General features: G+C 42.6%; 1 protein-coding gene across 1 annotated transcript in view; it reads right to left on the reverse strand.

Annotated features, from left to right (window-relative positions):
- Positions 1-23,531, reverse strand: part of LOC145413766 (nephrin-like) — a 149,305-nt gene that overhangs the window by 73,131 nt on the left and 52,643 nt on the right. Inside the window, exons 13-24 of the mRNA XM_080283422.1 lie at positions 20,461-20,573; positions 19,948-20,050; positions 18,015-18,184; positions 16,944-17,073; positions 15,008-15,162; positions 13,785-13,966; positions 10,285-10,449; positions 9,334-9,450; positions 7,909-8,053; positions 7,226-7,393; positions 6,056-6,180; positions 3,882-5,499 (exon numbers count right to left, since the gene is read on the reverse strand). Coding sequence (XP_080139548.1) covers positions 3,882-5,499; positions 6,056-6,180; positions 7,226-7,393; positions 7,909-8,053; positions 9,334-9,450; positions 10,285-10,449; positions 13,785-13,966; positions 15,008-15,162; positions 16,944-17,073; positions 18,015-18,184; positions 19,948-20,050; positions 20,461-20,573 — 3,191 coding nt within the window. The remainder of the gene's footprint in view (positions 1-3,881; positions 5,500-6,055; positions 6,181-7,225; positions 7,394-7,908; positions 8,054-9,333; positions 9,451-10,284; positions 10,450-13,784; positions 13,967-15,007; positions 15,163-16,943; positions 17,074-18,014; positions 18,185-19,947; positions 20,051-20,460; positions 20,574-23,531) is intronic.

Consider the following 23,531-nt stretch of genomic DNA (forward strand, 5'->3'; position numbering starts at 1 on the left):
AGGCAAAAATATATATATGTATATACACTGATACATATATACATACATATACGAACATATATATATATAAATACATACATATATACATACACACATCCATGCATATGAACATACACACTTTCATGCACACGTACATATATATATTTAATACTTTTTATTTTATTTTATTTTTTTATTTATTTATTTTTTTTAACCTTATATTACTTATAAACAAAAATGCCTAATCTAAAGACCCTAAAACTAATCACCTAATAGACAAATCGCTAACTGAAATCCTAAGAGGTGGTCGACTTTGAGTGATATTCCTTAACCAGCCCCGAATGAAGCATCCAAGCATTAGACATTAACCTCATGATTCTTGGGACTTTATAGTTAGTTTCCAGACAATATTTATTCACCTTCAAGACAATTTGTACTGAAAGATATATATTTAACTCCACCACTCCAAAAAGTCTCTCCTAATGTTAGCAAAATATTTCCCTGCCGTTTATCATGGTCAGAAGTCGACTCTGACCGAAACCCTCGAATACACCCTAATGAAGTCTCGGATCACTGAATATATACACCTTGAATCCGGTGACGTATATACTTTTTTCCTATTTCTTGGAAAATTTCCTTTAGATTAGGGGAAAAAATCTCACACTGAAGGGACTATTGAAGGTTACATCTACCTCCTCCAGCACGAAAGGCATTTCATGAGTAACATCATCTGAAGCTAGTATGAATAAAAAAAAAAAACGTCCTTGGGCTAAAGGAGTTAAGAATGCTAATCAACATACCCCATACTGTAATGACATACAGTATTTGATCGCTCATTTTGTTTTAGATAATGCTGTGTAACCTTTTCATTTCGAGGACTTCCTTTATTTTCGATATGTTTAGACGATTCCATTTGGATCAGGCAAGACTTTTCGAACTAGAGGGGTGTGTTAGCCTTTACTGACTCCACTACTTTCGGGATTCTTTTATGCTAATTAAAATTGTATTTGCAAGAATAAAGTAATCAAGATTCCTCGGTATGAAGAAGTCATTTTTTTTTTTTATACTTCCAGGGCAAGAACATAATTCTAAGATAATTTCAGTTTCCTTGTATTCCTGAAATTTTCCGAATTAAAACTTAAATATTCATGTAACAACTAATATTTGTATATGTACATTTAAGTGAACAGTATACAGTGGCTTTTACATTTAATTTCCACACACACACACACACACACACACACACACACACACTATAACAGTCTCTTCCCTACAGTGTTCAAATTAACTAAGGTAAAAGGTTTTTTGGTTGAGATGCATACTTTCCAAAACAGATGGTCTTCATTACCTAATCATCGTCCACCAGAGCAACATCAGACGATTTTATTTAACTCTGGATGGCGCTCTAGTATCTAACCCCTCCAGTTCGGTCTGTCCTTAACAGAATAAAATCGTCTGTTGAAGCAATATGTACCGGATATACGAAGAAGTCAGCGTTGTGAGGTGGTTATATAATTCTGGGTGTCGGTTCAAAAAGACTATAGTTCACTGAGCCTGTCAAAGACTAAAGAAGAAATATTGTCTTTTAATAACAAAGCTTACAGCAAAATGACGTCATAGTTGTAAAGTGGTTATGTAACTGAGTGTCAGTTTCAGAGGATGCCATATTTCACTGAGTCTGTCCTGAACTTAAGAAAAGAAAAATCGTGATAGTAACAACACAAAAAATATCGCGTCTGTAGCAAAAGAAAAAAAAAAAAAAAGTTTGTAGCGAAACCGAAAAAATCGCGTTTGTAACGAAACTGGAAAAAAATGCTTGTGCATCAAAACTGAAAAAGAAAATCGCGTTTATAGCAAAACCGGAAAAAAAATGCGTTTGTAGAAAAACAAAAAATTGCTTTTGTAGCAAACCTGAGAAAAAATCGAGTTTGTAGCAAAGCTAGAAAAAAATCGCGTTTGTAGCAAAAATGAAACAAAAAGCGTTTGTAGCAAAACTGAAAAAAAAATAAATAAATAAATAAATAAAACACGTTTCTAGCGGAACGGAAAAAATCGTGTTTGTAGCAAAACTAAAAAATAAACTTGTCTGCAGCAAAACTGAAAAAAAAAATCGCGTTAGCGGCAAATGTGGAAAAAAATCGCCTGGTAGTACAGAAAAATATTAAAATGGCGTCATCGCTGTGAAGTAATTACGTAATTACCGAGTGCCAATTCAAATGACAATAGTAAAGCCTTTTATTGGCATGTTCACTGCCGATGGGAGGGTCCATAAATGCTAAAATTGGCTTTATGTCCCTCATTCCCCCTTATTTATGTCCCCGTCGTAGTAGGACTGGAAATTTTATTGCCTCTCGCTTTTCCTTTATTTTCTTCTTCTTTCTATAGTTCATGTAGGGTGGAGCACCTATGGACCTTCTTTTTGCTGGGTCAGGAGGCTTTCAAGCACCTCTGGTATAACATGTTTTTCTTTTTTCTTTTTTATCTCGACATGAAGAATTACAGTATGACGAGACTGAATTTGAACATCGGAGACAGGAAACCCTCCTAGATGTTCTCCTATATTTATCATCACAGAGCAGGACCATTCACCATAATCCGAAAATGTCGTAACTTATACAAAATTCTATTACAGTGCTTGACATTAAAATACTAAACTTTGGATAGCATATTTTCGTTGTGTTTCGTCAGCTGCAAATCTTCTTCAAACATTTTCATTCCTGGTACATTGGTTGATCGAAGAGGTTGACAGGCAGTGTAGGAAGGCGCAGGTTAGCAAAATATCTCATGAATAAATATACATTTTTATTTAGAGTACTTTAAAAGAATATAGAACACTGACATCAACTTTCTGGTGTAACAGCATTAAGTAATAAAGAGCATGTCAGTCTGCAGGTGTGTTCTGGGGAACGTTTTAAATATCTTCCGAAAAGTGATGTCCAATATGGTTATTCTTGACATCTCTAGACAATTTTATTCAGCTTGTGAGAGACTTTTCGAAAGCGAAAGGTTGAATATAGCCTTCACTGACCTCTTTCGACCCCGGAGCCCTTCTAAACTCAATAATATCGTCAGAAAACAGCAAGAACATGTAACATCACTGGGAAGAAGGATTTGACAGCCACCGTAATTGAGTTTAGCTTCCTTGGCTTTAGGGAAAGTCTTAAAATTGATGAAGAGAGAACAGTCGTACAGTTTGCTTTTCACAAACCTGAAGACACTGTGAAATCAGTATCACGTAACTATGTATTATAGAATTAAGGGCGTGGTTTTATATAGTACATGAAAGATTGTGGATTTCTGATTTTGACAGTTCCATAGTTGCCTCCTACATTCGTTAGATTATACACTTTTTATAGATTTATGATTATGAACTTGTTTGTAGACATGCAAATTTATCTACCGGTTGTCTGATAATTTTTACGTTTTGAATTTACAATATCTTTTAAACTAAGCTTCATTCATAGCTTACTGATGAGCCCTTTCTTACTCTCACGTCTGTAATAGATATAAAATCTTTCCTACAGTATGAAAACGACGTATGCCGTGAACCATAATTAAATACTGCATTAAGATTGTATCATTGTTGGAAGAGGAGAGTGAGATCCCAGTAGGTATTTCCTAAACTACTAAGGCATCTGTGTCACAAGGATCGAGGAAGTTTCTGTACATTCTGGTTCTCGTTTTCAATATTTTTCCATTTCTTTAGATACCCTGCTGTGATAATCCTGTTTTATGACATTACTGACCGTGAATGATGTTGCTTTCTCTACGTATGAACAAGTTCACCTGACTTTTGCTTTCTTAACTTTCTGATAGCAACATGTTCAGCTACTCCATCTTCTGCATGACCGACTGCCTGCACCGTTCGTCGCAACACGAAGCTGACGTAACGCAGTATTTACAGTAGCCTGAAGGGTCGTAGGGATGGTCTTGGGGGTAGCGGGACACGGCCTGACAATTGCATGGTGCTCCCTGTTGGCAACATGGTAAGCTCTGAGCATACGGTAGGTAGCTGCTGGTGAGGTCTTCTGGCTCCCTGCTCTTCTGCTGAGGTTGAAGGTGGTGACTGTCCGAGCGGTGGTAGCTGTCCGAGAAACGGTGACTGTCTGAAAGACGATGACTATCTGAGCGAAGGTGACTGTCTGAGAGGCTGTACTGATCTAACTGATGCTGAGTGCTGGGGAGCTGATGGCAAGTGGTTGTCGGTGAAGGCTGACGGTTTTGGTGATGGTGATACGATGGGGAATGTTGAGGGTGGTGGGGATAATGATGATGTTGCTGGCGTTGGGTGCTCTGCCACTGTTGATCTGATGCTTGTGGCGGTTCGCTGGGTTCCTCGTGGATGCTGGTTAGGTTGTGCTTATATGAGAGATGAGGTAAATCCTGCTGCGTGATTTGCTGATGGGGTAATAGTTGATCTGTAGGGTGACTGTGATCCTGCTGTTGTTGTTGCTGCTGCTGTTGCTGGGGAGGAAAATGGTGATGAGCGTGCAGGTGAGTGAGTGGCTCTTCTTGGTATTCCTGCAGTTGCCTCTGGAACTTCTGCTGTGCCTCTTTCCTTTTCTGTTCTTCTTGTTCCTTCTCCAGCTGCTGTTGGAGGTGTGGCTGGCCGTGGTAAGTGACTTGTGAGGTGGGTTTTGCAGGAAGCAAATGAGGTGAGGACTGAAGAATGGGATCACTAACGACGGGGAAATTAGGGGAATGTGCTCTATACTGACCGGCTTGGTGTGTTATGTGGGAAGGAAGCTCAGGAGTGGCCGGGGTCGTCTGGTCTCGCGAGTCGACGCTTTGTTGAGACGAGATAGACAATCTATCATCGTCTATGGAACCGGGATGTCTCTCGCGTTGTCGGTGACGCACCTTGGTCTCACACGGCCTCGGGCTTTTTAGGCAGACGTCTGGAATGTTGGAAGTGATGCTAGAGTTCCCAAGCCGTCTGCTACTCCGCACTCTCTCGTTTGATACACTCTCCGTGGACGAGTCACTAGTGTTTTCGTCTGACTGTAGATCGTCCAGTTCAGTGTTCGTGTGCATCTTGTACGTGTGGCGTCTGTTGTCGTGGTCGCGCTTGTTTCTCTTCTGTCTAGAGTTGGTGTTAGTTTGAGGCGGTGTTAACTCGTACCACTGACCTGTCCTCACTGAACGCGGCGTTGTAGTGTTAATGTCGTGCTCTCTTTCAGGGTCGTGGTCGGACAAAGGAGAAATTGAGCGAGTGATCGTGACGGACCTGGGCCCTGGCTGGTATGGAGGGGAAGAACTCAGGTAGGTGAAGCTTGGCGGATTCTTACGAAGGTCTGAGGGCAGCGTGTGGTAGCGGTGTGGCGTGGAGACTGTGGCGGGGCGCGGACTGACGGAGGGGGCGGGACTCTGCGTATGATTGATGGACTGCTGTGACACCGAACGTTTCTGTGGGTCCAGACTGACCTTGTAATCGATGAGAGGGGAGAGATGCGGCTTTTCCGGAATCTGACTGATCTCTTTTCTGTACTCAGGGCTATCAAGACTCTTAAGGCACATAACCTGAAATGCAGGAAAACAAAATAAAAGCTATATAAATGAAGAGAACAATTATTATTTCCAGTGCATTACCTCTAGCATTTTCCAAAACTCAATGCCTATGATTTTACCACAATCAGCAAGCACATAGACTCGTATTCTCGATGGTCAAGAAGGCTTCCTAACCCCCTGTCTTTGCCGGTTAATTTCTGCATATGGGCACGTCAATATTGTCCTCTGTGTTATGCATGCAGTTTAAGCCGTTACTGAAGAGATATGAATAACATACAGGAGAATGGAATATTAATACATTCAGTGAGGAAATTAACTAGTAAGGAAAAGATACTAGGGAACTTCCTCGCAGTTACTGTGGCCTCTGTCTCATCTGGAAGGAAACCCAGTGGACCACAGGCTGAAACTGTCCTTTTCCGACAAAACACCGTGCTTTTTTCGGGGGATTGGGAGGAAGTTGAGGGACGTTTGTTTAACCGGGCAAAAGAACCACCCGATAATATCTGTGCCACCACAATAAGGCGTCCCTCTCCTGAACCAACGAGAATACGAGCCCTTGAGTCCACACCTGGATGTCCGTTGGGGTGACACTGTCGAAGGAGCGGGAGCCTTGGGATGCGTCCAGTTCCGGGCTGCCTGTAGACCCAACCTCACCTTTACCTACACCAACACCCTTCACCTTACCCGGCGACCCTGAGGCAGTGTGTACAAAAACGCATTCAGTACTGTTCGTCAAGACACGGTTAAATCTGACTGTTATTTTGGCGACATTATTAGTTTTTTAAGCATGAAAAAAAGAAAAGAAGAATTCTAAGAAGTTATCTATAACAAATCAGGAACATCAGGATATCATACCCTGTTAGCAGGATTACTCAAAAAATAAATGAGAGATCTGGACCAAATTTTGTGGGTAGATAGCCGATGTCCCAGGGAACAATCGATTAACTTTTTGGACCGATCTGGATAGTGTTACAGATTCTGGATCCGGAAAACAATTTTTTGCGAAACCCTAATCAGTGATGAGAAAACATAACCCATTATACAGAATGGCTTGGAAATTACGTTGCCCTTGTCGGAAAGATGCGCTCCACTGAGAGCCCCTCTAGTTATCTCAGTCTTCGTTCCCAATTAAAGACGATCCAAGATCAAAAGAGAAAACATAAATGTCGCAGAACTATCAGCTGCCTGTCAGGCGAAATGATTATCAAGATAGACACAATGAAAGATATATTACAACTACGGACTGATGAAATGGAAGAGTTGTTGTCCTCATACAGAAGCAGTGTTGGGCAGGAACTGTTTTGTGAAGGTGTGTGTCACGTTGGAGAACTGCTGAGCCTCTGGGAACTGACTGTTTAATCTATGCCAAGAGTCTGATAATTAAAAAAGGTTACAAAAATATCTTGATGCGGGTGTAACTCTTTCCATTATTATTATTATTATTATTGCCGGGAAAACTTCCCTAAAATGGTCATGTGGAGAATATGGAGAAAGAGAAATTGATTAGAAGAGTGTTTGTGAGTGAAGGGGAGAGGGAGGGGGAAGGGGAGATTGAGATGGAGGGATGGAGTGGAGAGAAATATTGCACGAATGAAGGTGGCGTGAGGTGGAGGGAGAGCAGCCTGATGACAGAGGACAAGGTGACATGGAGGTGATATGTTTGTGGCCACCTTTTTCAGGAATAAGGCGTCTGGATCTGGGAAGATATATTACTAACGAGGTATGGAGATGGCCTTACCCTCTGGTCTCCTCCTGCTGGTGTATCGGCGGACGAAGAAGACGATGATGGAGACGTTGAGGACGAGGAAGGCTGCGGCGGTGAGGGAGAGAAGGAGGACGAGTAGCCTGGGTAGCCTTGCCGGACTCCCCTCCACCCCACTGCTGCTACTTGCCAACTCCTCCACCTCTGCATAGTTAGTGGTGGATAGTAGCAGGAGATAGTACTAGACAGGAGACAGTTAGATGTATGTAGTTAGTAGACTGTAGTAGATAGTGGATAGCAGAGTTAGTAGTAGATAGTAATAGTCAAAGTTCTTTAGTAGATATTAGTGGAGAGCGGTAGATAGTAGCAGAGTTAGTGATAGACAGTACTGGGTATTTCGGTAGATATTAGTGAAGGGCAGTAAAGTGTTAGTATACTCGTATAGTGTGAGAAAGCAGTTTAGTTAGTAGTAGCTAGTGCAATGGCAAATGGTACATTGTTACAGTTAGAAGTACAATGCATAGTGGAAGTTAGTAGGTAGCATATTATAGATTGTAAAGAGTTAATAATACACAGTAGCATAAAACAACGGCACAAAAATTTTATTCCAACTAAAGCCAAACGATTTTATTCAGCTGAGAGTCATAAGGGAAAAAAAGTACCAAGCAGAGTCAAGGAGAAAGAAAGAAAGAGCTCCAAGGAGTTACGAGGAAGCTTACCTGGGAGCATGACAACGAGAGCAGGTGAGGTGAAGGGTGAGCGTCCCTGCTGGTTGATGGCCTGTATGCTGAAGTAGTATTCAAGCCCCGGCGTTAACCCCTCCACTACCAGCTTCGAGTTGTTCCCGCCCTGCACCTCCATCTCCTGAGACACATAGACACGAGAAAGATTACGGAAGTGTTATTTGAAAGCGAGGGAAGGTGCGTATGTTCCTAATTTCTGGCGGCCACTTACGGAATATCATCCCAACTCCATTTCCTCACACACACACACACACACACACACACACACACACACACACGGGCGTGAAGCCTACGACCATGTTCTTAAACCCATGAACCCTGATTATGCAAATAATTAATAAATCCCGATCACAGAGTGGTCTCAGCAATGAAAGGTTGGACACGTTCTAGCATCATCAAATGCTTTATATCCGTAAAAAATCTGGGGGTCTGATCACGCCTTCGCCCTTCCGCCTGTCGAACACTCAGCCACAGCACTAACTGTTTTTACAACTGCCATACGATAAACTGTACATTTCCTCATTTATAATTTTCTTAACATGTCCATCTCGTCAGCAGAGTTGTGTCCACGCTTTTGTTTTCCGGCATATTAACTCTGACCACGATCAAAGAAGAGAGTTAATGGATTTACACAAAACCATTTCCATATTTTTGTTCCACCGTTTCCACCAACCGTAAAGCTGAGTGAACTTCCTCTGCTCACAACACATGCCCACCATACCTGCCTGACTTTGATCCACCCAGGCCCCAGGCAAAGCAACCATATGGTCTCGTTGTTGGACGCAGGGTTGGCATCATCATTTTATTTAGTTAGTCAAAATAAATCAGAGCCCATCAACTGTACAAGGTTCATTAAAACAGATAACTAATGTGTGTTTTAGATTCGAGAGTGAAGGTTTTGCAACCCCACTTCCTTTTCACGTGCCTATTTGGAGATGTTTACTTAATATTAACCTCATTACTTCATTATGACGACGTCTTTGTTTCCCTTGCTATATCTCGACGATCCTGTTTAGCTTAATAGAAGTTGTTCGAGTTGAAGAGGCTAGATATAATTTTCACTGATACCTACGATACGTGATGAATTCTAAATTAATCAGTCAGATGAGATTTATACCCATCAACTGCACAGGAGTTATTAAAGTAGAAAAACACCATGGACATAGAATGTGACGAGAGAAATATCTGCGACTTCCACTTTCCTTCCTCAGTAGAATGCTGTCGTTTGGAGGTAACAGGGACAAAATGTAAAAGACCTCACGACACTGAGACATATAAGTCTACAAAACTGTCTATCTGGTGGTCCAGAGACAATAGTTTATCTTAGAACATTTGATTTCTCTCTCCTCCCTTCCACCAGCCGGCCTACCCCCAATCCCCAAGCTCCACCACCTTTCTCACCTGGTGTCGTGGGTCCCCTGCTGTCCAGTACCTCAAGTTGAAGCCCTGTGCCTTGGTGCCGTTGCCCCCATCGCTGCTCCAGGCTAAGGTGACGCTGTTGGCCCTCACCTCAGCCACCTGAAGACACCACATGCAAGCGTGGGTAAGTATCAACAACACCAGCAAGGCATTACAGGCTGTTCTTCTGATATACTAGGGAGTGTAACTGAGAAGAAGGATGATACTGTTAAGTCTGACAGCGCCAAGGTGTAAGCAAGTCCCTTATTTTTGATACCCGTTTATGGAACACCTGTAATATGCTGGATGTGATTAGCCTGCTTGCCACATTACCTGGTGTAGTCAGCAACGATACAGAAAGATCAGACATGTTATATTATCATCACACACTTCATTAATTATCGTCAAATTTGGGGCTTGTCCACAACTTCGTGCTCTCGGTTTTAATAATACCCCTCTAAGAGTAGGAAGAGAGGGTGAAAATGAATGCTGGAAAATGGCTGAGAGTATGAATGAGCTTTGAAACGAGAAAAGGATTGAGTATTCCTTATTGTCCTACCTATTGGTCTTTGAGTGGAAGGCGTGGAAGTAGCAATGCGAGGATATGAGTGGTGTTGGCGGCGAGAATAAGAGTGAGAGAGTGAGCATGTGAACGAAGGTGAGAAAATGAGTGAGTGAGGGCGAAGGTGATAGAGTAAGAACGAGAATGAAGTGGGAAGACGAGACTAAGCGTGAGAATGAGGGAATAGGAGTGAATGAAAATGAAGGCGAGGGATGAGGATAAAAACAAAGGTGAAAAAATGAGTGAGTTAGAATGAAGGACAGTGAAAAGGGTGATGGGAAACTGAGTCAAGGTGAGAATGAGGAGAGGAATAAGAGAGAGGGAGTGGGCACAAGAATGAAAGTGGGAGAATGAGACTGAAAAAGGAAGATCGAGTCACTGTGTTTTCTCACCTGTAGGTCTGTGGGCGGGAGGGGTGGTAAGGGAGGCGAGAGGGTGTGGTTGGTAGTGACGGAGCCCTGGGTGTTGGTAGCCGTGCAGGTGTAGTCTGTGTAGTCCCCAGCCTCCACACGCTTCACTTCCAACACCGACACCCACTCCACCAGGCCGTCTACTAGCTGATACACACATATCGTCATTATCATCATTTTTCTCACCTTGCGCCACCCACTTATACATTGGCGTAGATTTATCCTGATCCCCTGGGCTGATCTCTTATGACATTAAAGAGTACTTAGACGCATTCGATTTTAACCAAACATTGTGGAGGGACTGAGGATCATCCAATGAGAAAACATATTCTTTTTTTAGAATAACAGGTTAAAGATCAAGATCGTTCTAGGAAAAAAAAGGACAGGTTTCCTCACTGGATGACTCTCAACCCTTACACCAAGCTTGGGAAAAGTCGGAGGGAAAACTGTTAGAGTTATGTCACAGTCGAAACCATTCTCACAGTAGTTATAAAAAAAGGAAGAAAACAGTAAGAGAATGAAGCCTCAAAGTTCAAACAGATGCCATCAAATAAAAAAGGATTTGAATTTCATAAAAATCAGACTTTACTGATCGACCAGAAGACCCGCCGACATGTCGTAAAAATACCCCCACTAATACCAATACACCAGTCCTGTATAAGACAGCCCTAGCATGTATTCAGTATGGACGGTGGGTGTTAGCGCCGAAGTGGTGACATGTAGAGGTGTGCGGACGGAACGTAGGAGGGCTACTGGGTCTTGAAAGCAGGCTGTGAAACCTATGCCCAGAGTCGGACACATAAAAACTAAATAAATAAATAAATACACAAGCAGAGATAAAGGGAGAATCCAATATCGGCGCTGGGGGAGGACACAGCAGCTGGAGCACCGTCATTTATTACCTGCCCTGCACAGGTCCACGTGGATGAGAATGAAATGAGACACAGGATGCTATTCTGAGTGGCTTTGGAGGTTTCGTAACACGTCCTCCTCGGTGACTTATTCTGCTTATTACACCTCGACGTCCTCTTGTGTGTTGTTAATGAAAACTGCGTTGATGCTAAAACTATATAAAAAGCACACAAGAGAATGCCAAGGATTTAATATGTAAAATAAATCGCTAGGAAAATGGTGTTATGAAGTTTATGCTACCTGGAATATCGCCTAGAAACGTAATTGGAGGAAGTGATATTAGGTTAACTTAAACCGATTCATAAAGTTACTCAGGCAACAGAGAGAGAGCAGTGACGAGGCTATAATCCCATCAAAGATTAACTGAGAGTGTCCAAGACCAAGAGGTGAAGTAATTACCTGAAAGTATTATTCTAGGGAGATTAAAAAAAAAATGAAAATGAATCTGCCCGATTTTGATACTACATTTTAGAATCTGGTGTTACATCTCGGAAAAACAAACTCTATGCTAAAGGAGTCATTTGAAACCAAGTTAATTTAACTAGTCTTAGCAGTCAATCTGAAGTAACTTTTTTGGAAATGGATCTGCCTGATTTTGAGGTTGCATTTTAGAATTTAGCGTTATGTTCTGAAATACTACGTTAGTGAAGTAATTTAAAGCTACACAACAAATTCATTTAATCTCTCAATACTGATTTTCAGACTGAAAGACCAGGCCTCATAAAGCGCAGAGTTCAAAGAGCTTACGTTGTTCGCACCACTCAAAGGCCGGATTTGCCGAGATCCCGGTGTACTTTGTCTGTGGTCGTAGCAACAGAACTACAAGTTAGCGGATTTCCCGTTGGACTGAATACATCTGTCTAAATGCACGGATGTATATGAAAACCTGCCACATCCGATTCTCTGGGTCTGTGTAGCAACGGAACTGTCACAGGTGTGAATGAATTAGTATCCGCGTTAGGTGTTCATAGCAGAAGGTGCGACACGAACCCTCTCAGTCCAGTGACGTGTCTTTTATTCTATTCATGCTGATTTCAAACGATTTTTATTAAACTCACAATGACTTCTAGAACTGGAGGGGTTAAATATAGCCCTCATTATCCTCTTCAGTACGAGAGGCATTTCTTACACTGAATAAAAGCGTTTGGTTGTTAGTGACTAAGAAAAATGTCATCGGGATCAAGAGGTTGAGTGCCTCAGTCCGATGACGTATTTCTTATTTTAAGTGTCCTATCTTTTCAGACGATTTTTATACAGCTAAGGAAGAGTTAACAAGTGGCGAAGGTTAAGGATAAGCAGGTGAGTTCAGGCGCTAGGACCGATGCAGGATAGAGGTGGGACGATGTAGGGTACAGGTGGGGACAATGCAGGGTACAGGCGGGGACGCTCACAATCAGTCAAAGAAAATCAATGACATCAAGGAGAAAACTGCATTCGATGATGGGTTCGGTTTTAATTAAGAGATGAAAGAGTTTCCTTCATCTCATGCAGTACACAGACAGCCGCTCCGGTGAGGGGGACGTTTGAGATGAGGGAGGAAAGGAGGCGAGGTTGGGGAGGGTACTGGTGCCGGGAGAGAGGAAGGGGAATGATAGTGGGAGAGAATGAGTGAAGCTGTACTGGGAGGGAGGGGAGATGAGAAGAGTAGTGGTACTGGGGGGGGGGAGGTGGTACTGGAAAGAGATGAGATCCAGTTTATTATCCCCGAGAATCTGATTATGAACGTCCCCCACCTGTACCCAAGAGGAGGGGAGGAGATGAATTATATTACATCACAGTACACTGGGACGGGTTTTAACACCTTTAGTACCATCACGTCCTTTTAATATTATTCTTGCTACCATTAGATATAACAAACTTGCTCATGTTACCTTAGGCGATATTATTTAGCTTGAGTGAGGCAATAAGAGAGGGACTTATTAGACTGACCCCCTTCCTTAAAAAAGCGATCTCTGAGCTTAGTAAAATCACCTGGCAGGAAGAAGAAGAATAGAAATAAAACAATGTCATCAAACTGAAAGAAATAAGCCTAAAAGAGACCTCTATTAAGAAGAGAATAGATGAATGTGATATCTCCTCCTCCGCTTGAAAAACTCACTCACTCCAGCAGAAACAGCCCCTCTGGTCATAGTAAACGAGATATGTATATGAGACTTCCTCCCGCTGAACAAGTCAGAGCGAGAGCAAGTCTGATTTCCCCGTGGTGGAAATGAAGACAGTGATTCATTAGTTTACGAAGAAATATTCATAAATACAAATTCCTATCATTAATACTGTCATCATTAAAATATATAAAGCAGATTTCCACGCCCGCTTTGGCAGGCTTGGATTTATGTGGTTAGGAGAGAGAGAGAGAGAGAGAGAGAGAGAGAGAGAGAGAGAGAGAGAGATCCTTGGCACCCTTGAAAGCCGCAAGCCCAGCAAATCGGTATTGATCACCAATATTGACCTGACAGGAGGGAGATGGGGCAGAGGGGTTTACCTGAAGGAGTCTGACGATGTACTTGTGAGAGAGAGAGAGAGAGAGAGAGAGAGAGAGAGAGAGAGAGAGAGAGAGAGAGAGTCCTTACCTGAGGGAGCCTAACGAAGTACTTGTGACTGTTGAGAATGACCCTGGTGGCATTGACGGTCCACTTGAAGGTGGGTGCAGGGGCGGCCACCACCCTGCACTTGAGTCGCCCCCCGCCGCCCACCTCCGCCCACCATCGCCCCGCCAACCCGCCCCCTGGGGTTACGTGGGGCCGCGGCGCCTCTAAAAGGGAGGATTGGGCTGGAATCAGTCTTAACGCAACCAAAACTAACCTAGCCTATCTAACCCTAATCTAACCTAACTCATTCTAACTTAACCTAAATTAACTCAATCCTGACAACTTCATCTGGGCTAAACTAACCTAACAGCCAAACTAACCTAACCTAACAACCTAACTTAAGCTAACCCAGTCTCGCCTATCCTCATCTCACATGACCTAACCTAACCCAGCCAAAATGATGACCTCTCCTAACCTAACGTAACCTACCTTTCCCTAACATAGCATAACATAGCCTCAGCTCACCATCACCCCCTCAACCTCTCCCCATAAATTAAGTGGGATAGAGGCGCCTCTGAAGGAGTTAAGGCTTTGATCACACAGAGCTACACTATACCACTGTCTGCGTCAACTATCTTTTGTTTCACCGTGTGTTCCTTGTACCCTTCTCCAGAGCTCCCTACGACTCTATCCTTTATCAGTGTCTAGTCTACTTCGGGTATATTCTGTTTCACCGTCTGTGTCTATCTTACCTTTCTCGTAACCTCCCCTGTGACTTTACTCTTTATCACTATTCTAGCTGTCTTCCTACAACCAGACGCCTTAATTCCGGAGAGGGTTGGCCACGAGTGGAAGACCTTCTCCTGACCTTCTTCCCATTGTTTTCCAAACCCTCTATAAACCACTTCTGCCATGATAATAGGTCTACATGGTTGCCTGTTACACACACACACACACACACACACACACACACACACCATGTACATACAAACGAGCAAAAGCAAACACACCAGGGAAAAGTACACACCGCATGAGCAAAACACACAACTTCTGACAACTCTACAGAAAATCCCACCTAATCCCACAAAAATTTAACATGCCCATGAACTCATCTGACCCCAGCTTCCCCACGAAATACCCCTCCTACCCCATCCCCCTCCAACTTGCCTATGAACTCCATATCTCCCCACCTTATCCACAAACTACCCCATTCATCTCAATAATCCCCAGCTTGCCTTTGATCTCCCCCCACCTCCCCAACTTACGTGCCACAACGACGGCCGTAGTGGAAGGCGGTGCGGCTCCTACGGCGTTGCGGGCTTGGCAGTGGTAGAAGCCTGTGTCAGTAAGTGCAGCCTTTGCCAACTCCAGCCTCACCTCACCCTCGCCGACCCATTCCCTCCCTCCACCTTCCTCGCTCCTGAAGCACAGAGATACACAGACTTTACGACCTTACTTTAGGCGGCGTAAGAGGCTCCGTAACACCCTTTTGTAGTTATTTATTTTGGATATTACACGTACACTTTTTGGATCGTATTTTCGTGCCATAGAAGGCCTCGTAGCACTTCTTATTAGCGATCTAATTTGAATAACACCTTGACATTCCCTAATATGTTATTTATACCGTTTTCATATCGACAAGGTTTGCTAGGATGACATACGAGTACAAAACATGTAAGTGTAGGCTAATGTGCAGCACGAATTGCTAAGAAAGAGGTATTACGAAATCTCAGTGCTAATGTAATCCTCCGTCGGTAGCGAAAATAAAGTCAGCCTTCAGCACCGGTCCGGGAAACAACTTGCTATAAAGAAAAGATGTCGAATTGGAGGAAGCATGCTGACTTCTTCCTGGAGAGGACTGTCAGACGATGATGATGATGATAATAACAATGACGATGATGATGATGATGATGATGATGATAAGGAGAAGAAGAGGAAGAATATACAAATGATGATGATGATGATGAAGCATATATTAATGCTGAAAAGAATGGAAGAAATGTTGGAAACGTGAGGGGAAAAGTGTGCACATGAAAGACTAACACAATGAAATGTAGAGATAAACGAATATCTCTGTATATTTTTGAAAGAGAAACAATCCATCCGCGTATTAAATAAATGAATGGAGGATGCCTTTAGGCACATGGACTTATTTTCTTTCCCCTTTGTTTTTCCTTCCTCCATTCATTATCTATAAAAAAAGCACAAAAAATAAAAGAATATATCCACACACACACACACACACACACACACACACACACACACACACACACACACACACACACACACACACATTACACCCGCATACATGACAGAAACGCACATGCCTCAAAACATAAGAGAGGAAAAAGCACCTCCACAAGTCAGCAACACAACCTACATAGAGGTTGAAAAATAAAATTCCACGCAGGCGAGAAATAGAGAAAAAACACCCACACGTCAGAAACATAAACACATCCATACGAAAATAAATATATACAGAAAAAAAAAAACATCTCTACACGTTTGAATAACAACACCACACATAGACGAGACAGAATCAACCCCCAGCATACATGACATAAACAGAACACCACATACGTAATTGGGAAAACACTCCAAGTATGACAGAAAAAGAACATTACACGCATATGAGAAACACGAACCCTTGCACAGATCATAAAAATACACTTCCGTTCACATGTATGACAAAAAAATAACCACATATACTGGAGAAAAAACACACCTCTACACATAGGATTTAAAAACTTTCACTCACATAGGCTATATATGACAAATAACGCCTTAAAGAAAAAAATACATGTGAAAATAATAACTCCTCCACACACGAAAGGGAGATAAACTGAACACAATGACAGAAAGGGTTATATGCCATCTATCACAGTATTTATAGTAGCAATGTTTTCTTAGCGATTTACCTTGTATACGTACTGTACCTTAACATTGCCTTGTGTGCTGTTTTTATCTCTTAAATACCGGCATACTTTGCATCCATGAAAAAAAAATAAAAGGATATTGGAATGTAATGAATGCAACAAATCACTAAGGAAGATGTGCTACGAAATTTCCAAAGCCACATACATAAAAAAAACGATCCAAACAACACACACACACACACACACACACACACACACACACACACACACATGAGAACGAATGTATCTCTAAACTCTACGTCCCAGAGCAACTGGCAGTCCTGACCTGTTGCCCAACGAGCCCTTGGTCCAGGTCAGGGTCGGGGTGGGGTTGCCGACAGCCGAGCACAGTACAGACGCAGGACCACCCTCATCTAGTGTCACCCTCGTCGGCGCTACCATTCCCTCGGGGGCGTCTGCTGGGGCGAGACTAAAGTTATACTCTCTTCTGTCTGTCCATCTAATATCTATCTGTAACCAGATGCCTTAACCCCATAAGATGTGACCACAAACAAATCGCCTCGATGTCGCCCCATTGCCATTTCGTTTCCCTCCCCTCAACTTATATCCCCCTCTCTATCTATCCACCTATCTATAGCCAGACGCCTTAATCCCGTAAGGGGTGGCCTGAAACAGATCGCCTCCATGTCTCCCTGTCCCCTGCCATTTCGCTGTCCTCCCCCCAACTTACACCCCTCTCTCTCAAATACCTCTCTACTCCATCCCTCCAACTCATCCTCTCTTCACTTTAATCAGTTCACACCGATGACGTATATTCTGCCTTATTATTGTTGGCACCAGGCGACTTTGTTCAGGCTGAGACATTAATGGAACTGAAGGGGCTAGATACAGTCTTCATTAATCCCTTTACTTACTAGAGGTCAGTCACAATTAAATAAAAGTGTCTGGCGATAGCACAAACAAAAAACAGAAATGTGTCATGGGATAATATATACTAATCACTTCACCTCGATGACAGTTTTTTTTCATTATATTCCTTCTACCTTCAGACGATTTTATTCAGCTTGCAAGAGGTTTTTGGAAATGGAGGGGTTAGGTACAGCTTTCATTAACCTGTTCATTATAAATCTCCCTCATGTTGAGTAAAATCGCCTGGAGATAGAAACAAATCATTTAAAAAAGTAATCAGATGGGAATGGCAAACCTGATCAACAACTGCCACCTCTCCAACATGAACGATAAGTTATAATAATACATTAACACTAGAACATGGCGTTAGTGAAGAGGAATTCTATACTGTAGAAGTGCTATTGCTATAAACTCTGAAATCTCTCTCTCTCTCTCTCTCTCTCTCTCTCTCTCTCTCTCTCAAACACACACACACACACACACTCACAGAGAACGTTGATGGTGAAGGAGGCGTTGAGAGCGGCACGAGAATTAGCAGCGGTGACAGAATAGCCCCCTGCGTCCTGCCTGTGTAGCCTCCTAAGATGTAGCCGGCCCTCCCTGCTGCCCTCAGGATCTACACCCTCCATACGGTGAGGTCCACGCCACCACCTGTACCTGTGGTCGAAGGAGAAGGGTGGGTGGGTGATGGTAATAATGCGCTGGGAGGGTTGGAGTATTAACCTGTATTGTGCTGTTCTGTTGATGGTGATGATGATGATGATAGGATGGGCTAAGGTCTATCCGTCTGTTGCCAAATGCCATAATCCCGTATGAGGTGGCCGTATGATTTTGAGTTAACTGTTTTACAGGGAAGGGGCACCAACCCTCCGCCAGCCCATTTGCAGACACTTAGGGAAGACTTATGGGTTGGTTATATGGTTACCACACGGCATTGTAAATGGTTTCCTGGCTTACAGGGAACCATATGGCTTGCCGTTCAATGTAAAGCGACCTAAAAAGGAAAGAAGACTATTTTATGATGGTGGTGATGGTCATGGTAATGGTTATGATGATGGTGGTGATGAGAATGGTGAAGATTACGATAAGGATGAAAATGAGGGCAACGACGAAGACAACGATGAGGATAAACGCAACAATGACGATGGGGATAAAAACGACGATGAGAATAGTGACGTACAGACAGACAAACGTGGAGGAAAGCCAACGAGTCTACCACGAGACTATACCCTTGTCATTCTAACTTGGCATAATATTTCCATCTCTCCATCGTCAGTATATCGAAAGATCGACACTAGAATATAATGCTAGTCAAGAAGAGGGACTATGAAAAAAGATGCAGAGATTTAGTACTCTCTTTTTCTGCCACTGAGATTCATAAAATAGCTGCAAATGGACGAAAATCTGGGGCAGGTTAGAGTAAACAGATTATAGTCCTGTCAGTTCCACCTCAAAATGCACGTGTTTTTCAAGAGCTAACATATTAGTGGTAGGTCAGAATCGGATCACCACAGAGTCTGTTCGCCCTGTTGTTGCTGTCACGAAAAACAGAATCTGCCTGAACTTTAGTATTTCGGTGTTGTAAAAGGCTGTTGGCTTAGGTGATTTCAGTCCCTTATTTGTGTTGTTTTAATGATAGTAATATTTTCAGAATTTGCCCAGCGTTAAGTATAAATGTTGACTTACAGTTGTCCTGTATCCATGTCATTTATTTAGTCGTAATGATATCCTTAAGCGTTCCAACTCACTGTATTTTAGCGCTGGAAAAAGCTGCGTTCCTAGGTGTTGACGTGTGTGTGTGTGTGTGTGTGTGTGTGTGTGTGTGTTATCAGCAGCAATATGTAACTAAAATGTTCATCGCTTTGTATTTTAACGCTGGAAAAAACTAGAATTGATGTAGATAATGGCTCATTGTTTTGGAATGATATACCCATTTCAGGGGCTTTTTTTTTTTTTTTTTTTTTTAACTAATGTACCGCCAGGTGTGCGAGAAAGTTAACATACAGTATTTACCTGCTATTGATGCATCATGGTAATTTGCTGTTGTTATTGTAGTGGCGTTGTTGGTGTAGATGATGATATTACTGTTGTTGATACTGCTACTACGATAATGATAATGATGAAAGATGATATTATTATTATTATTATTATTATTATTATTTTTATTATTATTATTGTTATTATTATTATTACTATAATTATTATCATTATTGCTATACGAAAATATTTTCTTGACAATGAGAAGGACGATGATGATGATAAATAATAATGATGATGAGGGTTGCTGCAATTACCATCAAAATTCATGTCGATTTCTGGCGCAGAATGTTTATATTTTATTACTGAATTTATTGGTTTGTTTATTAAGTAATTTATTTATTTATTTATTTACTCAGTTACTTATTTATTTTGGTACTTACGTGACAGGTGCAGGGTTAGCGTCTGCCTCCACCACAATAACCAGGTCTTCTCCCTCCTCCACCTCCACCTCCACGGTAGGAGCTTCCACCCACTCAGGCCCGTCTGTAAGCAGGCGGAAAAAAAAAAAAAAAAACATGGCTCCATTATGGCGTGACTGGTAATGAAGGGCGTAAGGTGACAGGAATGACTAGATGTGAAGAAGTGAATGTCAGGGGAAAGAGTGGATGTCTGGGCCTAAAACAACATGCGCGGGCAGTTATTTGGTAGTTAGGGAAGAATCACACGCAAAATGTAAGCGCTGTTGTGGTCTACATTTCTTTTAATCCCATCAGTATGAGGTCTCTCTTCCTCTTCAGTAGATACTTTTTATTGCTCCAGTCACACTACTTCATTTAGTTAACCAGGACCTCCTTCTAGTGAGAAAAATTGACAAAACCACGTCAAACCCATCAAGTTGGAAATTTTCACTTACGCTAAATTACATCGTCCATCACAACACCAGAGGGACTTACAGACAACATCAAGGGTAAGGTTGGCAGAGACGGTCACCCCAAGGCCATTGTGTGCGTCGCATGAGAACACTCGCCCGCTGTCACCCCTCTCCACCCGCACCTGCAGCTCTGACCTGACGTGGGAGAAGGGAGAGGTTAAAGCAGGAAGTGGCAGGAAAGGTGGCGGGAGGAGGTTAGAAAGGAAGTAGGAAATCTGAGTACGAAGGAGACAGGGCGGGAGGAGGAGGCAATGATGGAAGTAGTTGGATACGGTGGATGAGGGAAAACATTAAGCTAAAGAAGGAAGTAGCTAGGACAGAAGGAGGAGGAGGAGGATAAGATGGGAGAAGGAGGATAGAGCAGAAGTGAAAGGAGGAGACTTGGATAGGAAAAGAAGGATACGGTGGAAGAATGAAGGTATTACACTGAAGAAGGAAGATGTTGAGACGGAAGGTGGAGCATAGGACTAAAAAAGGAGGAAAATAAGAAGTGTGACGGAAAATAGGGCTGAAGTAGGAGGAGAGTAGCATGGGAGGAAGTGGGTGATACAAAAGGAGGAGGAAGGTAGGACGCAAGAAAGGGGAAAAGACGAAGAGAGGAGAAAGAACAAAATGAAACGGAAAAGACGGGGAGAAACCGCTAGAAGAGTGAAGACAGCATCTGTATGAAGGAATAAACATGCAAGGTGAGGAGAGTGGGTTGCATAACTGAGGAAGGCGGGAGAAACTGTGGCAAGGAATACAAGGAACCACCTGAAAAACAAACATGTTATTCTGTGACATCCCGGGTACATGGAGACCAGGAGGGGAAAAGTTCGTGTGATTGCTTCCTGAGACAACACAGGCTTAAAAAAAAAAAAAAAAAAAAAAAAGAAGAAGAAGAAGAAGAAGAAGAACTATAGTCTACTCAACTAGTCCCAGATTTCATTCTTGTGCAGCTTATTCCATTTTGCTCAATAGCAGAAAAAAAAAAAAAGTGCTACGGCTCTACATCTTTTCCACAGCACTTCTTACAACTCAACATTCAAGATGAAGATATTGCAATTTTAGGCCAAGGTAAAGTAAAAGGAATATACCAGACGGGCCCAACACAGCATATACGTAAACAAAATATTCGTGGGGAAATACCGCTATGGAGCAATAAAGTACACCGATGATTAGAGCCATATATCAGAGTTTATAGCGTATCTCGTTTCACAGTGCCATAAATAACTGAAATGGAAGAATTATGCGCATATATCATACCGAAATCCTGTGTGTGAAACGACTGCAACCTCTACCCGACATGGACGCCTCTGTATGAGAATATATAATTTATTTCAGCGCTTATATCAGTGTCTGAGTGTAAGGTAGGAAAAGGGAGGAAATTAGTGGGAGAGCTATATATAACATGGCACTAATCTGACAGGAATATTGCATGAATATTGAGTTGTGCTTAACCTAAACATATTTCTAAGCGAGACTTATAATCTAAACGTTACAGAGGTGTGTGTGTGTGTGTGTGTGTGTGTGTGTGTGTGTGTGTGTGTGTGTGTGTGTGTGTGTGTGTGTGTGTGTGTGTGTGTGTGTGTGTGTGTGTGTGTGTGTGTGTGTGTGTGAAACTATGAAGAATTTATGCTTCTGTGTGTGTGATAGTGAGCATGAAAGAGAGAGGACCAAGAGTAATGCAATATGAATGGGAAGTCGAGAGACAGGTAAAAAGTGCTCTCTCTCTCTCTCTCTCTCTCTCTCACACACACACACACACACACACACACACACACACACACACACACACACACAAAACCCTTTGCTGAGGCGTTACTGAACACTGTTAGTTTTGTATGAAGATGAATTAGAATCGGGGTGAGCCAGGAGAGGGAGAGGCAGGAAAAATTGCATTTGCAAGGATAGTAAAGGGGGAGAGAGAGAGAGAGAGAGAGAGAGAGAGAGAGAGAGAGAGAGAGAGATGCAGCTTCAAAGGAAGGAAAAGGAAGGAACACACACAGAGAGGGCGCAAAACAAAAATCCCATCCCCAACCATGGCAGAACAAAGAATAATGGGGGGTCAGGTGAAACATGTAAGCAGTGTTTGCCTGAGAGCGAGACAGGAGGGGAAGGTGAGTGGAAAAATGACACCCCAGACAGGAATAACAGAGAATCAGAGAACAAAGACATGGTGTCGAGGTTGGCGATGTCTATCTATCTATCTATCTATCCATCTATATAATATGGAGTGCCTGTGTGTTTACTTAACAAGTAGGTCTTCGCGTGGTGGCATCTATATGACCGAGTGGCTCCTTTTCCCGGCTATATAGACGTCCTCAACGCCCTTTTTCCCCCGAAAGGAGGATGACGGATGCAGGAGAAGGGCAACTTCAGCCTGTAGTCACTGGGCTCATATTTCAAAATAATGAACCTAGGGGTACAACAACTATTGTTACTACTACTACTGGTACTACTACAACTACTACTACTTCCTGTGTGTGTGTGTGTGTGTGTATGTGTGTGTGTGTGTGTGTGAGAGAGAGAGAGAGAGAGAGAGAGAGAGAGCCCGGATGGAGAAATGGAAAAATGACGCAGGATGAAGAATGGCGGTGCTAGGGGAGAGCGAGAGAAAGTGGGGGGGGGGGGGAGTGTCCTGTGAAGCATACAAAGAGTAACTGCCTGTGTGAGAAAGGAACAGAAGGAGGGAACACGAAAGAGTAAGGCAAAATGGAAAGAAGAGTCCACGAGCGAAGTAAAAAACTAGATTTATGGGAATACTGAACCATGCATGACATAGCTGCTTGTGTGTGTGTGAGGTGGGGGAGATAGGGAGAGGTGAGGGAAAAAGAAGATTGGATGTTGAATGAGTTATGAAGAGAGGAAGGTGCTAAAAGTGGTGGTGAAATATGCACAGGAGATCGATATGCCTATGTATTAAAGGGTGGGGATGGGGTATGGAAAATTTAATTCGGAAAGGAAGCCATATAATATATTTACAGACAGACAGATCGATAAAGATGGGTAGATAGGCTTAAATACATGCATACATATAGCAGACTGAAATATGGATCTGACAGACTTGCGAATCAAAACGAATATTTTAGAACAGATGAGAGCAACTGAAAG

Source organism: Coenobita brevimanus, chromosome 97, assembly GCF_032717465.1.
Source record: "Coenobita brevimanus isolate Jiangsu-jjx chromosome 97, ASM3271746v2, whole genome shotgun sequence".
Taxonomy (NCBI): domain Eukaryota; kingdom Metazoa; phylum Arthropoda; class Malacostraca; order Decapoda; family Coenobitidae; genus Coenobita; species Coenobita brevimanus.